At 40.5% G+C, this 16,994-nt stretch overlaps 1 protein-coding gene across 2 annotated transcripts; it reads left to right on the forward strand.

Annotated features, from left to right (window-relative positions):
• Positions 1–522: 522 nt before the first annotated feature.
• Positions 523–16,704, forward strand: si:ch211-195b21.5 (E3 ubiquitin-protein ligase RBBP6). Of its 2 annotated transcripts, none has more exons than XM_034681878.1 (8): positions 523–879; positions 7,438–7,562; positions 7,677–8,454; positions 10,169–10,778; positions 11,358–11,425; positions 11,535–11,631; positions 11,731–11,849; positions 15,552–16,704. In XM_034681878.1, the coding sequence occupies exons 1-8, from the start codon at positions 697–699 to the stop codon at positions 15,753–15,755; spliced, it is 2,184 nt and encodes a 727-aa protein (XP_034537769.1). In that variant the 5' UTR covers positions 523–696; the 3' UTR covers positions 15,756–16,704. The 2 variants fall into 2 exon arrangements, with proteins under 2 accessions (XP_034537769.1, XP_034537768.1); XM_034681877.1 differs by having other exon boundaries at positions 524–879; positions 15,549–16,704.
• Positions 16,705–16,994: the final 290 nt, after the last annotated feature.

Consider the following 16,994-nt stretch of genomic DNA (forward strand, 5'->3'; position numbering starts at 1 on the left):
AATAAATAACTAAACTTCTCGTAAAATGAACAACGGGTTGAATTCTTTTACGGGGTTAATTAATTAATTGAATTCATTCATTCGTTCATTCATTCAGTTTGTTAGTAAGTTAGTTAATTGTAATAGGTGCCCTACGCCCTATGCCTTATGCCTTCTTCATACTGTGTTTGTTTTTAAATAAACTGATGCATTTTTTATCGTGCAATAACTTACCTTATCTTAATATCAGATAGAAGTGTAGATAGTGAGTATACATCCGTATTAGTTCCCATATTTTATTTCATTTTACTTTATTTTATTTTATTTTATTTTATTTTATTCTATTCTATTCTATTTTACCTTTGTCATTGCTATTACTATTGTTATCATATTTTTTAACTATGTTAGTACATTGTTGTATTCCCCTGACCCGTGTTGTAAGCTGCTGTAACAAAATAATTTTGACCAATAAAGTACATCTTATCTTATCTTATCTTACACTCCAGCCCAGTAGGGGTCGCTAGTGGGTCTTAAACCCCACTTTCCACCCGCCATCAAACGCGGAAGAAGAAGAAGAAGAAGAAGTATCACTGCTGTATTTATTTTGGTAGCCACAGTTTCTGCAGAAAGTAAAACCGGAAAATCAAGAGAAAGTGATCACATTTTCCACGAAGCGTGCTCCTCTTCATGTTACGGGATACCTGCATGAAGTAGGACATGTACCGCCCAGGTAAACACCCACACGGGCCGCCGCCGTTCGGACCCCCTCCATCCCATGGCCTTCCTTTCACACCCGGCGGGCCCTGTGGGATTCCCCCTCCCGGACACTTACCCCTCCGTGGACCTTTTTCAACGCCACCACTGGACTTTCTCCACAACAGACCACCTGGACATTTCATTGTACGTACCCACCAGGCTTGTAGAGGCAGCTCGGCATGCTAAGTCAGCTTGTTAATAACATAACATTGATTCAAATGATGGTGTGTTAGCATCATGCTAACAGATAACAGTTGTAGTCTACCACCTGAGGAATTGTGAAATGTACCTAGCTGCTCTATTTATACATCTGATTAAACATTAGAGAGTATATACATAGCATCATGTTTCTTGGGTGCATGTATGGTCATTACACCTGAACAACTTATTTAATTCAGTTTAGTTTGATTCAGTTTAAGAGACTCATGCAGCTTGTACTTCAAAGACCCAAATACAACACAAGAAAGCAAATACTATGTAAATACAGTTTGTTTTTATTATTTTTCTTAAATGAGAACACTGTTACACAAATGTGCAAGAGTGCATGTATAAAATATCAATCAGTGTCAACTTGCTGTGCAGATACTCAGAGATAGTTCTGATTACTCACTGAGGTCCAGTGATTCCTGGTTAGTGTGGCAGTGCACTTTTAAGGAGTTATATATAATATTGCTCTACAGGTTTTTGTGATGAGGTTCCCCACTGACATCAGTCTCAGTAGCTGCAATTGTATGCTTGTTTCACAGGTGGTAGCTAAAACTGGAGATACTTTGGCCATATTTAAATTATGTTTGATACAAGAACATTTCACTTTTCAACTCAGCCGTCTGGGAGTTAAACGTACTGTTCAGAAGCGACGTGTGGCTGACGAGAACAAACAATGCACAAATAAAATAGAGAACTTATGATCCTGGTTCATACTTCTGCACTGTAGTGGTGTCGCTCTGCAGTGCTCTGCAGAAATGCTTGTAGGCAGTGGGATTTCTGTGCAGGTCAGATCACCTGTGTCCAGTCCGGCTTCGTTTTCTGCTTGTTTTTCAGCCAGGAACTAGCTGAATAGTTGCTGTTGATCAAACAGCAACTATTACAAAGAGGAATAGAGAGGAGAGGCCGAAGGAGATGGAAAGTACGGCAGGTGTACGGCAGTTCTGGAAATGTTGTAACAACAGGAAACGCCATGCTGCCCAGCGGACCAATAACAGGGCTTGCATTCTGCATCGTTTTAATGTGTAGTTACTAGGGATGTCAATGTCACATATTCTCTGTGATCAATCTTTGGAATCTTTGATAAATCATTTTAAAAAACTTAGATGTTTTCCATGTCAAAAACAATGCCAAATACGTTTTTAAACCTGAAACAAATTTTCCTTCACGACACAATGTATACTGATATCATTGAATAACTACAGATCGTATTGAACAGTTCAAAATGTTAAACATGCTGAATATCAATGTGTGGAGCAGGCTCATAATCTCCTCGGACATACAGTCATAAAAGTGAAGGCTCAGATTTCAACAAGAGAACTGAACAGAAACATATTTCAGACTCTCAGAGTCCAGTTTTGTGTCAACTCGTTCTTATTGAGAAAAATAAGCATGTGAACGCGGTCAGGTGTCAGCCGGGAGCGCAACCGGGTCAGAATCAGTCCAGCGGCGGAGAAAAAAAAGTGCTTGTGAAGACTTGTCACTCAGCCGCAGCCCCCAGCTGAGTGTCTCCACTGTGAGCAACACCTTCAGTCAGCTGATTCACATCAAAGCATGCTTTAAACTTCAAACACCTCCCTGATAGCTGAACCAAATATAAGACCACATGATGTTTGTTCAAAGTGATATGAAATCGAAAAAACAAAAAAACGTTTTTGAGTAAGTTCTTAATCAATTAATCGATACTCCATTTATTGTTAACATCCTTAGTAGTTACATTTTTACAATGCAGACTTACAGTGGCAATTCAATGCAGAAGTATAAACTAGGCTCTGATCTGGACCAGTATTCTTTAAAACTCAGCGCATCTCTTTTTTTTCTTTCTTTTATGCACAACTGCAAACGCAGGCCTAAGAAATGAATGGTAAAAACATTTATTTTAGATTATATAACTACACGAAGGAAAAAACGCTGCCCCTTGGTAAGCTTAAAAAATATAGATATAAATATAGATACAATATATATGAGGTCTAACACTGAACCTACAATGCATAGCTGTAGCTATACTAACTACTTTAATAGTTCTTTGCATGGCATCAGCTAAGTTTCAGTCCTGCAACACCATATTTCCATTTTGATGAACGCAGCTTCGTATTAGCACCCTGGCTTCAGCAGCTACCGTCGTCAAGCGTCACGTTTTCCTGAAGACAAACGGCACGCTCACTTTGTCAACACAGAACGAATCGAACGCTTGTATTTGTTGCTCAGACACTCGTACATGGTTCACATCAAACGGGTAAGTAAAATGTCCCTGACTCTTTGTTATTACTGCAGCCAAATAGACGAGGTTATGTGTGAGCTATTTTAAAAAACGTTAAATTGAGTTACACTTTATCAACACGATTCAAATTGCAGATATCAGTGATTATTACTTTTTACAACCGTGATTATAAACTACAGTTTCCTCTTGTGTTTAATGTGATGATACATGTTTGTATTAATCTGATATCTGGTTTAATTTGTTTGACAGGAATGGTCCTTGCTTTGTTTTCAGTATTTCTCAGTCAAAATAAGAAAGAATCAAGTGTTGGCTGAGTTATTGGACCGAGCAGGAAGGTGTTGCAGAATTCATCTACAGCTGAAAGAAAAGAAGAAGTTTGGAGGATGCACAGAAGAAAGTTCATCTCTTTGATTTGGAATCTACTTCATTACATACACACTTTGGATGAACAATTAGTCTTGGTAATAGTTGCATAAATACTATTAGTTCTTACATATAGTGAGCTAGGTCCTTTGCAAAACTATGTCAGACTGAATGCGTGTACAGAATGTTCACTTGTATCCTGTTTTTTATTTTAAGTTTTGTTTTGTTTTTTGTTTCAGAAATTGTTGTGGGGATGTTTTATTGAGTTTTGCATTAATTCGTCTGCATCTTGTGTTTAATTGTTCATTTCTAAACTTGGCTTGTAAAGGATTATCCCTGCATGGTTTGCAGATCTTGTACTCCGTAGTGATGTGTGGTTTGCAGTTATATCAGTGGTCTGGTGGATCATTTGCTGAGTGTGTTTTTTGTTTTGGTGCTAGTTTGGGAAGATGGATTCGAGCAAATTTCAGGTCAATTTTTAACAGAAATGAATGCAAAAAGATTGTTTACAATTACTAAAATCATGTTTCTCTATTGAGCGTAATGCACAAAGAAATCTGTTGCTCGACATGAATTCAAATGAGTGCACAGGGCTCTGGACAGTCTGTGCCGTGAAACCTGTCATTGCCTGTGACTTGTATCTTCTTGCAGATAAATTAGACTGGTCTTTCTCTACACCAACAGAAATCATTAAGCAAATATGGAGCGCAGAGGAAGAGTTGGAAGAACTAGAACCAGAGCTGGCGATTATTATGGAAGTCCAAAAGAAGAAACAGGATCACGATGGCTTCTAAGGCAGTCTTTAAAACCAGCTGTCAGAGCTCATTGGTGATTGCTGCCTCAGACCTGAACAGAAATGTAATTGATTTGTTGCTGGATATTTTGTTGTTAAAATTTAAATTAAATATTTGTTTAATTGTAAAAATGTCACAATAAGCTAAAACTGTAGGCCCGATCCCACTGTGTCTGTAGAACTAGAGAAAAACAGATGAAGTGTCCAGTGTAAAGCAGAGCATTTCTCTAAGGATTGATAGAAACTACCTGTAGCCATGTGGGAAGGCTTTTGTCTGATAGCTGATAAATCTGACTGTATTTATTTTATATCAACCTGATAAAGACAGGCTGACTGTACTCAATGCATCACCATACTTAAGCACAATCACTAAATAAACAAGTTATTTTAACGGTACAGTCTCACTCAACAACTATCATTGGTAACTCAATCTGAGGAAAAGGCCTATTAGCTAGTTAGCCGCCTCATTGTGAAGCTAGCACACTGTCATACGGCCCTTCCAAAATCCACTGCAGAAGTTCAAACATTTGAACGTACTAGATGCCGATCCAGGACTGAAATATTAGAGTGGAGAGTTTCACAGACACATCGGGCATCGCAGAGGTTCCCATTGGAATGAATGGACTTCCAGTTGACTCTACACATATGAAAGTGAAGACAAGGCGTAAACCTCAAAGCTTTAGGAAGCTGAGATAACATGCATTTCTTCTTGTTTGATTAATTACTACAGCCAGCGAGCTAACCACTAGCATTATGAACAGTTATGAACAACATGCATCTGAATATTTTTAAATGGCTCTCTGTGCGTCACTTTAAAAGAGCGCTTACTTCTCATTGTATTTAGGTTTTTAGTGCATCGTTAATTCAATTAAAATTAGTTTTAGATCTCACTTTCAAGACCAATTGCAAGTCAGTCCCAACACTTTGTCCACTGTGACATATATAACATTATGGATGCATTACCAGAGGGAGTTAAAGGGAGTGTTGTTCCAAGTTGTCTTTTTTCCCCCTTCAACCTCCCTACAAGTGTTTACTATCCATGAAAAGTTGAATTACAACCCCCTGGTATCAAAGGTAGTTTTTTTTTTTACATCATCTTGACCATTTAAAATGCTTCGTTAATGTGCTAGCATTGAGTAATTTGTTTAATGAATGTGTAACCTGTTCTGTGATCCTGTTTCTGTGCCAGTTTTATCCCACAGAGAGAACTGAATCAAAATATATGAGAAGCTTTAAAGAGAACCCCGTTTTCTGTCATCATTTGATATTGGCCATTTTCTGCAACAGTGCCAGAACAAAGTTCCGACTTCACCACACCTTTTTACTTTCATATTGATGGCATGTTTGTATCATTATGTGAAGCTACATTGCGTTACAGCGTTGCATGAGAGGTAAACACACATTCACATACTCAGACATGCACAGGGCTGTTTCATCGGCTCTGTTACTACCACCAATGCTGGCACAGTGGTGGGACTACTTGGTCCTACTTTCACTCCTCTGTCACTTTAATAATGAAGATGAGACATTATAGAGGCCTGAATATTGCTCCTTGAACTTGCTGTATGAACACCTTTATCCATGTGTGAAAAGGCCGTAAATTAACTTTTCTCTTGCTCAGTTTTTGAGATCATCAGTAAATCCAGGACAGTAAGGATAAAATTATTGTCTTCTATTCCTGATTTATTTTCTCAGTTAAGGCATAAAGAGAAACTTCCAGCTTGAAGCAGCAACCTCAGGCATTAATAGTAAGAAAGGAAGTCATTGCACAAGTGCAAAAATCTGCACTACCTCAAGTGTCCACTTGAGGCAGGCCCCCATTAGTATTAAAACACGCATCTTTACACCAAGGGACTAAGGCTACAGGCCTTTGCACACTGAGTCTATACCGCATGTTTTAAAGAAATACGATCTCACGTGTTGGTCATGTTTGCACACTGACTTCGAAACTTTAGACCATCTTCATTTGTTCCAGAACAGGTTCAAGTTTTTTGGCATCTCTCCAAATCATTTAAAGGGTCCTGTGAGTGGTTTCAACATGGTCCACCAGTGACTATGATCTTATTAGAATATCCTCAGATCCAGATGTCTGTGCACAATCTTCTGATGGCACATTTTAGATTAATTATGGGTGTGTCTCCTACTTCAAACCATAGACTAGACATAGTATAATTAATGGACGTAGTATCCTTGATATCACCCATCTGTTTCTGAAGTGCTGTTTTGAAGCCAATCGTCAGCAGGAGCCATATTGGAAATGCTGAACACAACCAAGCTTTGTCAAAGCTAGTGTTACGTAAAGAGGTGGGACTTTAGCCTCTTTACTAACAGCTACAGGGTAACCGCCTTGTCAATCAAGTCAGCCATGTCCTTATTTGGACAAAACTGATAAGTTCAATATCTTCCAAAAATACTGATTTATGTGTTTCTACAGCCAGCCTCAAGTGGACGCTTGATGAACTGCAGTTTTTAACACTTTTAACACTGAGATGTCAGACAGGCGCCACAATGTCGCTATTTGCCAGGAGGCTGGAAGCCCTCCTCTGTTTCACCTCTGTCTGTTTATAGTTTGACCAAAAGTTAAGCTAAGTCAGCATTTCCAACATGATGACCTCCAACGTTTGGCTTTAAAACCTCTCTTCAGAAACCCATGGCTGATGTCACTGAGACTACGTCCATATTTTACACAGTCTATGGTTGCATTTTACAAATATGGGCCATCTACAGAATTTACTGGAAAATCGCAAAGATTAGTAGATTATTTACATTTTGTAAACATCTAAACTAGAGTTCACCAATGTCCAACAACATCTAGACCACTTTCTCCCACTTGTAGAACTTTTTCAAAGCTGTACTTGGTCATTTCGGCCAGTCGTAACGTTTCCCATAGTCTACGTTTGATATTTGTATTTACAGATAATTAAGAACTCCGCCTTTATTTCACACACACACACACACACACACACACACACGTTATTTCTGTTTGCTAGCATTTTCATTGTGTTTCGATTGAGCTGATTGACAGTAGAGTGAATTAGCTTCCCAAAGTAGCGTTATCTTTCCTATGCCTGTGCAGTTCTGTCTTGTAAAGTACTATAACATGAATTCTGAACACTCTCAGCCCCACTGTAGCAGCTTCTCCGTAGACCGTAGTACAGTTCCTTTGGGGGGCAGGCCGAACGTCCCTCCCGCAGAACCACCGCAGTGGAACCTCCCATCTGTGGATCATCATCCCTCTGACAACAGGTACACCATTTTAAATTGTACATGTTATGAAAGCCTGTTTGAGTCTGAGCCGGTACAGATTCAGCAGCGTTTTGTGTTTCTGGTGTTTGAAGCAGATGCGTTCTTGATTTTCAGTGAACGAGCTGGTGAGGAGTTTCTGAGATGTATTGCAGCAAACAAGCCGCTCCCAAACTACCTCAAAGGAAACATGGCATTCAACCTGGCTGATGCATTTAAGTCCGCCAGTGTCTTAAAAGAAGCCGTCAAGTCAGACCCCAAGTTCCAGAAGCGTTTGACCAGGAGCAAGAGCCGTAGTCGAAGCCGAAGCCGTAGTCGAAGCCGCAGTCGTGGCAGGAGCCAGGGGAGATCTAGAGCCAAGAACCGTGCACGAAGCAAAAGCAGAGCCGGCAGAGGGAGGAGCAAAAGTCGCGTTCGTGCGAAGAGTCGGGGTAGAAGCAAGAGCAGGGCTGGAAGTAAAGGTAGGGCCAGAAGCAAAAGCAGGGCCGGAAGCAAAAGCAGGGCCGGAAGCAAAAGCCGGGCCGGAAGCAAAAGCAGGGCCGGAAGCAAAAGCAGGGCCGGAAGCAAAAGCAGGGCCGGAAGCAAAAGCCGGGCCGGAAGCAAAAGCAGGGCTCGGAGTAGGAGTTCGAGCCAGAGCAAAAGCAAAAAGAGTCATTTACGGAGCAAGAGCCGGGTCAGGAGGTCCAAATCACGAAGTAGCAGTGGTGAAAAGAGCCGGGGCAAAGACAGAAAGAGAAAGAGGAGCCCCAGCCACAGCCGTAGCAGCAGCGTCAGCATCAGCAGTGGCCATAATCTGGCTGGAAGCAGTCTCCTGGAGGGGCTGAAGCTCGTCATGAACAGCAAAGAAATGGAGGACCGGTTGCCCTCCCTCAAAGATGCCATTCTCACTATTAAGGTAAAGTTCATCTTTCGTCTACAGAATGTCTAAGTTCAGTCAGGTGTTAATCTCCACAGGACGTTTGTTTCTGGAAGATTATCTGTTTGGATGATTAAAGGTCCATTCAAATCAAAAAGTTTCCTACCTGTCAGGGATGGGCATTGATATTATTTGATCTGGTCCCTTCATGCATAAACAACTACAACACCACAGGTTCTGTCAGTGCGCCTTTACTAAGAGTACAGATAGAGAGATTTCTACAGCATTTGTTTAATGCCGGGCAGAGTTGAGGGGTGCGCCCCAAACTGAGCTGAGTCTGTTTTTCTTAGTCAAAGAGCTTTTTCCTCCACGTGGTATGTTTGAGAGAACCTACAGTACCAGTCAAAAGTTTGGACACACCTTCTCATTCAATGTTTTTTTTGTATATTTTAATTATTTTCCACATTGTAGATTAATACTGAAGACAACAAAACTATGAAATAATATGGTTTTGCCATAATCTGGATTACATCAGTAGTCAAATAAGGCTATCCACTGTGTGCTAACCCTACCTCTGAACAACACAACTGATGGTCTCAAACACATTAAGAAGGCAAGTCATTCTACAAATGAACTCTTGACAAGGCTCATGTTCATTAGAAACCATTCAAGGAGACCACTTCATGAAGCAGACTGAGAGAATACCAAGAGTGTGCAAAGCTGTCATGAAGGAAAAAGGGGGCTACTTTACAGAATCTAAAATATAAAACAGATTCTGCTTTGTTTAACACTTTTTTGTTCATTCAATAATTCCATATGTTCTTTCATAGTTTTGATGTCTTCAGTATTAATCTACAGTGTTTACAATAATTAAAATTAATACAAACCCTTGAATGAGAAGGTGTTTCCAAACTTTTGACTGGTGGTGAATGTATTTTGTAACTAGCACCCGTGCACCAAATATTAACTTGGAACACAAGATGACTCACTTGTGCACACAAGAAAAAAACGATTACCTAGCAGAGCTTTAGGTTTGTGGTCGATTGGAAGGTAGTTAGAGGAATTTGAGGCATGACCACCGGTGCACATTTTAAAGCTGATTGTGACTTAGGAAGAAAAAAGTTTCAGTGCAAAAAAGCGGCTTAAGAAATCTGTTTTTTGGGGGGGGGGTTTCCCTTGCAGACACCAGCTCTGTCGTTTCTCCAAACATAAACTTATAAGAACTTTTTAGAACTCTTTCCTTTTATTTTTGAGCTTTTTTTTACGTCTTTATTGGGAGAACAGGACACTGGATATGGTAGGACACTGGAAGACAGTGTGGAATAACATGCAGCAAAGGGACACAGATTATTGAGCCTGTGCTGCCTATTTCTAGGACTAAAGTTTCTTTACATGGGGCACAGGATTTTAAATGTAAAGCCAAACTGGGGCCCAAATTTTTGGGACTTTGTGGACCCAGACTGCTGAGACAAAGCATGACTCTAGTACCCTTGAAAACTAGAACTCTTTCATGTGCCCACAACTATTCACTATTCACAAATTTTCTAACAGCGTTACTTAATGTTATAAGAAATCTTGGGCATTGTAGTAAATTGCATCTCCTTCTTAAGCCTAGACGTGACATTCCTTGGAGAAGGCAGTTGATTTAGTTAATTGTATTTGTTTTTTTCCAAGAACATTTAGTTTTTAATAATGCAAGTTTACAAAGTCAAGCAGTTCAGTGTATAACCTTGTTTGGATCTCTTCTATTCAGGGATCAGATGGAAGCCCCAAACGTGAGCCAGATGACAGTCAAGAACATCTAACATCCATGGACAATGACAGTATGCTCCTGCCCCATGACAGAGTTGGCGGAGACTTCTCTTGGCTCCAGATGCAAAGTCAAGAGGACCCTGAGGTCCAGAAGGCTGAGGAGCTTGAAGATGAAGAGTCGTTCTTGTATGGGAATGAAGACATTGGAGCAAAACAAGCCAATGCCTCCTCCTCACTTTTTGCAGCATTTTCTCAGATTGGCAAACATGAGAAACGAGAGAGAGATGAGAGTCGAGCTGTTGGCAGTCAGCAGCACAATCAGTCCTTATTCAGCAGCTTTGGGGACATGCTGAATCTAAAGCAGCCCCTTCAGCTATCTTCTTTAAACCTAGCCACAGCCAACCTGGACAGCAGTGAGTGTGAGAAGGTCAAAAACATACTGAAAAGTCTGGGCTCGACAAATATCAGTGATGTCATGGGGAAGAAAGAGGAGAAGCAGCAGGCTCCCACGCTCTCAGCTTCAGACTCGGCAGCAGTGAGTTTAGCGTTGCCGGCACTGGGCAACCCGAATGTTCGGCAAGCTCTGGAGTCTCTGCAGTCGCTGATCAAAGGTGAGGACTCTACACTTTATGAAGAATAAAACTTACTCTCTCAACTCATTCAACGATATGTTTATCACATATTTTACATTCAATTAATTTTTTTATTCTCCTCGACGTGTGTTCATGCCAGAAGCTTGTAAATCTTGCGCAGGTAACTCTGGAGAATCCAGCACGACTAAGATACCTTTTGAAAGTATCAACCCTCCAAAGATAGCGACCTTTCTCTTCATGCCTCTAACTCACAAACCCAGGACAAAGAGCTGATAAGAAAATACATGGAGAGCTTTTTTTTTTAGGTCTAAATGACCATAGATGGATTTAAGTTCTAGATTAAGAGAGTGCTTTGGGTTTCTCGTGCTCTGACGTCTACACACTCGTATCCAAAGAGCACCTCAAACAAACTCTTCTTGAGTCCTGGAAGCATTCATATCTTTAAATCTCCGATAGCTGTAGCTCCACAGCTCCAGCTTCATGTCTGCCTGGTCCTGTGGAAGTGTCTGGTCATCAGTAATTTAAAGTTTAGCTGCTCTTAAACGTATTGCTTTTGATGGAGAGTAAGCAGTCATGTTGTTTTTCTGTCTTTCTCAGCAACAAAAGAGAAACGTGAAAAGACTGATGGCAGCGGCAGATCTCCGACATCCTCTGATAAACACAAGGTACAGGTTTTCACAGATGTGCCAAGTACTAACGTGTGATGAGTTTAGGTGAACACATTAAATAATGTCTGAACTTCCTGTATTTGAAATCTTCTCTTCTCTTTCCCAGTTGGGAGAAAGTGACGACAGGAAGATCGATAAAAAAACCAGAATGAATAAGATGGAAACATTGATGAAAGAACTCGAGGCATTGTTGAAACAAGACGGTAAAGAAGTCTACTCTGCTAACAATAATACACTTTCTGCCTCCTTTATGCTCTAAGATACCTTTCATGGTTCTCTGATTGTGTCTGGTCTGATTGCAGGATTGAGTTTTCTGACTCCAGTGATCGGGTTTTATTGCCAGAAGTGTGAGGAGTTCATTGGAGATTTGAACAGTGCTGAGAATCATGCAGCCACTCACCGTCAGAGTAACTCCAGCAGTGTAAGTGTCTGATCATCTGCATATGTGTTGATGAGCGTGGTTTGTTTCTGCTGTTTGTTTGCACCCGGTTACTAAAAGAGGAAGTGTTGTAAAGTGTGAGCATATCTAAAGTTGTTGCATGAAAGCATATCACGACACACCGATCAGTAGATCCCCCCCCCCCCCCCCCCCCCACACACACACACACACACACACACGCACACACTCATTGGCAGAATATTATACCCATAAAACACATACAGAAAACGTAGAAAATAAATAAGAGTAACGCTTTAATTGTCAGGACATTTTCAGAAAATTCCAGACAAAACCTTACAAAAAATAAAATTACATTTAAAAAATAAATAACAATAATTATATATATTTTTTTATTTTTTATTTTATATATATATATATATATATATATATATATATATATATATATATATATATATATATATACTGGCACACATTTGAGTTTTTCATACATTCTTCACATCATAAATATAGAACGTGTCATTCGCATCTCAATTCCAGCACTTCTTCAATGTCAACATGTTTATTAAATTCAAAAATGTCTCCCAGGTATCAGTAAACTCAAAAGCCTTCTTCCTCAAGAGCTAAACTTGCTGTTAATTCCTTCAACCATCGACCAAGAGAGGGGCAACACACAATCTTTCAATACAATGCAATTAAACACCTTGCCTGTAACAAACAAAGGTCCACCATCATTTTCTCTCTTTTAGGCAGAGTACAGTTATTTGGAAACAAACCAAACAAACACATTTTAGGATTTAAGGCAGGGGTGTCAAACATATGGCCCTCGGGCCAAATCCGGCCCGCCAGAGGTTCCAATCTGGCCCACAGGACGACTTTGCAAAGTAAAAAAATTACAGAGAAGACATTAACTTTTCATTAATTTTTCAATAAAAGTAACTACTATTTCAAATTTGTTCTCTGGGGGTCACATACAATCAAACAGCTGACAGAAGGCACATGAACAGTGCTCCAGGATTTTATTTCTCAAAGTGAGGAAAATTAATATTTGCATAATCTGGCGGAAATTCATAGACTTTTTGGACCCCTGCATACAACACTGTCCAGCAAGCAAACCGTTCATGCTGGAGCTGAGGAGTCAACAATATTCAACTTTACCTTCTTAATTATGATAATCTCTGTTCTTTTGCTGTAAATATAACACACTGTGTGTCAGCTGAATGGGAAACCTGTGTGTTTGGTGTGTTCACAGCAGGTTTCAGAGCTTAAAGAATATCATATTTGGCCCCACTTTGAGACTCAATATGGTGAAAAATACAACAGCTGTTTTAGTAAAAAGATAGTTCATTAAATGTGAACATTTTCATGTTACTGATACCTTCTTGCACTAAAACAAACAGAACAATTTGGAATTTTTGTTATTTATGTCCGGCCCACTTGAGATCAAATTGGGCTGTATGTGGCCCCTGAACTGAAATGAGTTTGACACCCCTGATTTAAGGTAATAGGTGTTGATGTAATCTGAGAAACAAAGCTAACCACTGACCTCCAGAATTGTTGAACCTCTGCACATTCCCATAGGCAAACTGTTCATTGCCCCATATTGGTGCAAAACATGACAGTACTGGACAAACGCCCAGATATTTCTGTACTTCATTAGAATAAAATTATATTAGAAACGTTGAATGAGTGAAAAACAGGGATGGACGACTGGAGGCCCGCAGGCTACATGCAGCCCCCTCTTCACTCAGCGCGGCTTGCAAGTTAATTTCCAAATATCGATAATTTGTAAACATCAGGCAATTTGAAAATACTTTAACTTGAGGGGTTGTGGGGCGCTGATCGGCTAGCGGTCTAAGTGCCCCACATACAGAGGCTACAGTCCTCGTCGCAGGGGTCGCCGGTTCGATTCCCGGCCGGCCGACCATTTCCTGCATGTCTTCCCCCACTCTCTACTCCCCACATTTCCTGTCTCTCTTCAGCTGTCCTATAACATAAAGGCAAGAAGCCCAAAACTTTAAAGGTGACATATCACGCTTTTTTCATCAATATATATTGGTCTAAGAGGTCCCCAAAACACGTCTTTAAAGTTTATGCTGAAAAAAACACTTTGAAATCAGATTTTGGTCTGCCTGAAGAACCCTCTTCTTCAGTCCTCCTCAGAACACTCTGTTTTCTCTCTGACCACGCCCCTCAGGAAGTGGACGTGCCTCGGCTGTCCAGCACGTTGATCTAATGTTTACATGTTGGCTGAATATACACGGCTGCTCAGAGATCACGTTACTTCAACCATCTGAGTCTGATCCAGAATCTGATCCTGATGGAGAGGCGCCTGTAGCAGGACCTTTCTGAAGGATTGGTCACAGATTTAGTGTTTCTTGTTGTTTATTTATCAGTATGTAGACGTGTGTCTTGGTACACAACTACGAACATGTAGCTATGTGGCTATGCTAACTAGCGCTAGCACTTATCCATGATAAATAAAAATCATCCACAAGATCTTCAAATCTGCAGACGTGGGGAGTAAAACCGACCTCTACCAGAAAGGCAGCAGGACCTTTTATGAAGGATTGGTCACAGATTCTGTGTTTCTTGTTGTTTTATTTGTCAGTATGTAGACGTGTGTCTTGGTACACAGCTACAGCTACGACATGTAGCTATGTAGCTATGCTAACTAGCGCTAGCACTTATCCATGATGAATAAAAATCATCCACTAGATCTTCAAATATGCAGACGTGGGGAGTAAAACCGACCTTTGTGTTTATTAAGACAGCCTACAACTTGCATGCCTCCCTCCTAAGCTCCTTGTTAGCACACATTTGTGCAGGTAATGCAAAACGGAGGGGGGATTCAGTATTATTTTATACAGTCTATGGGTTGAACAAGCTCCGAGCTCTGACTCCGTGACAGACCGGATATTGTTGTTACGTAACAAAAACACGGGAGTCTGAAACGGCTCGTTTCACACATTTACAGAAAGGTGTAGAAATCAGAACATGGGCAGAATGGATTTTTTTCATTCTCGGGGGGTTTGTAGACATGCCAGGGAAACATATTCCAGGTAGAGAACCATTAAAAAGTCCATTTTGCATGATATGTCACCTTTAAATAACTTGAGGCGTTGGATTTAGTCTCATGATTCTTCATAGGTGTGTTTCAGGCAAATTCAAATCCATCACAGTGTCAGCTCTCATTCCCTCTAAGAGCCTCTGCAGATCTCAGACATTATTTTCAAATAGACCCCACTTAGGTCTGCAGATGTAACTTCTGTCCTTCCACTGTCCCCTTGTACATGAAGGACACAGACAGGCCACCGTACCAAACATGTTAATACACATTATGATGTTAAAACTACTGAAGCAGTAAAACAAAAGAGTGTCTAATTAAAGAGTGTCAAATATGATTTACTCACGAGGCACAGCAGCTAGACCTCATCAAATATTTAAGGTCATGGACATGTCGTTAGGACCAGACAGTTCTGTGTGCTTAAAACTAAAGAAAGTCAGACTGTAAATGTTGACTTGCTTGTCGTTTCCAGCTGGACCACATGTTGTTTTCTCCAATGTGTGAGTTTGGTTTCATTTTGAAGGAGCTACACGTCAGGCTAAAATCAGAAACTCTCCCCCTCAGGGATTTAGTGAACAGGTAGACCTCTGCCCCCTCTGACCCCTCTGACCACTGCTCAGTTTGTTCACACTGAATTTGTGTTTGTGTGTCTTCAGCAGAAAGACCAAGTGGACAAGCATGCAGGAAACGGCACGGACCGACACTCTCGCTATCCAAAGAGCAGCAGCAGCAGTAACCAACACCAGCACTCCTCAGACAGGAGAGATCACAAAGAGCACGGCTACCGCAGAGACACAGGAGACCACAGGAATCAAAAGACCACCGGGGAGGACAGGACAACATGTCCTTCAAAGAGGAGATGAGGAAAGAGAGGTTGCTCATAACGGTGTCCCGTGATCTGACGCCTCCTTCAAATGCCAGGGGGAAGGAGGAGGCGGACAAGGAGAAAGGAGGCAAAGGCAAGGCAGACAAAACAGACAGCAAGGGAGAGTCATCCAGGAAAGACAGAGAAAAGGAGAAAGAGGTAAAACATGAGAGCAGTGACAGCAGTGACTCAGAGAAAGACAAAAGAGGAAAACAAAATCACCTAAAAAGAAGAAGAAGAAGGAGGAAAAAGAAGAAGAAGGACAAGGGGAAGAAGTCCTAGTGGATCTGTTCTGCTCGGCACATTCTGAGTTTCATCCTTTGAACCACTGTAGTAGTTTCCTCCTCTGCCTTTTAATTTTGTTTTTCTCTGATCAGAAGAGTGAGGGATGTTTAAAGGAGGTGTTTAAAGGAACAGTACGTGTGAGGAGATGTTTGTTGCGGACATCAAAGAATCAGTTTTGTTCTAGTGTATCAAGTTCAGAGATCTGACTGAACTGTGAACCGGGGGCAGATTTTAATTCTGCTCCCATGTTTGTGCCACAGACTGATTTCTACCAGACACACAGAAACAATCTGATTTGATGATTTGATGTCGCAAGTGAATTTCAAAAACAAGTCGACTTTTCTCCACAAATGTTTTCCTTTCTCATTTTTCATGACAATAATCTGTACATATGACGCCCTCACTTCCCGGTTTTATGTCTTTATTACATGTTTGATAGATAATGCAGCAAGTTATTAGTCTGTACATCTATCTTTCCCTCCTTCATTGATATTATGTGCATATTTTTCATGGATCCGCAGCATGGGGTGGCAGACAGGATGTGTGCTGATTCTGATTTCTTCTTCCTCATTTTCATTTTTATATCTTAGCAGCCGAGTCGTCCCCCTGTAGAAGATGTGTGTTTTGGGATAAAAAGTGTAATAAAGTGTAAATAAAAATAATGTTTCTGTGTTTTGTGTGATCAAATGGAGGCTGAGTGTTTGGCTGTGCGTTTTCTACACAATAACACAATTCTCCACATTTAGCTCCAAAACGTCATACAAACGTAGAGTGAATTTTATAACAGTTACTTTTTTTTTATTTACACATTTAGAGAAATGTTTGGGATGTTTTTCAATTTGTTTTTGTCGTGACAAATATATTTAAGTTAAGTTATTGAAGTGCTTTAAATGTTGCTCTGCGCTACCAAATATTAAGCCTATAAGCAAATTCACACTGCCGCCTAGCGGAA

This window comes from Notolabrus celidotus, chromosome 4 (assembly GCF_009762535.1).
Source record: "Notolabrus celidotus isolate fNotCel1 chromosome 4, fNotCel1.pri, whole genome shotgun sequence".
NCBI classification, from domain to species: Eukaryota; Metazoa; Chordata; class Actinopteri; order Labriformes; family Labridae; genus Notolabrus; species Notolabrus celidotus.

Bases quoted from the DNA above. Each gene is read 5' to 3' on its own strand.
- si:ch211-195b21.5 (XM_034681877.1), top strand. From the start codon at position 697: ATGTACCGCCCAGGTAAACACCCACACGGGCCGCCGCCGTTCGGACCC. The intron at 880-7,437 runs GTACGTACCCAC...GAACACTCTCAG, and splicing joins GACCACCTGGACATTTCATT to CCCCACTGTAGCAGCTTCTC. The intron at 8,455-10,168 runs GTAAAGTTCATC...TCTTCTATTCAG, and splicing joins ATGCCATTCTCACTATTAAG to GGATCAGATGGAAGCCCCAA.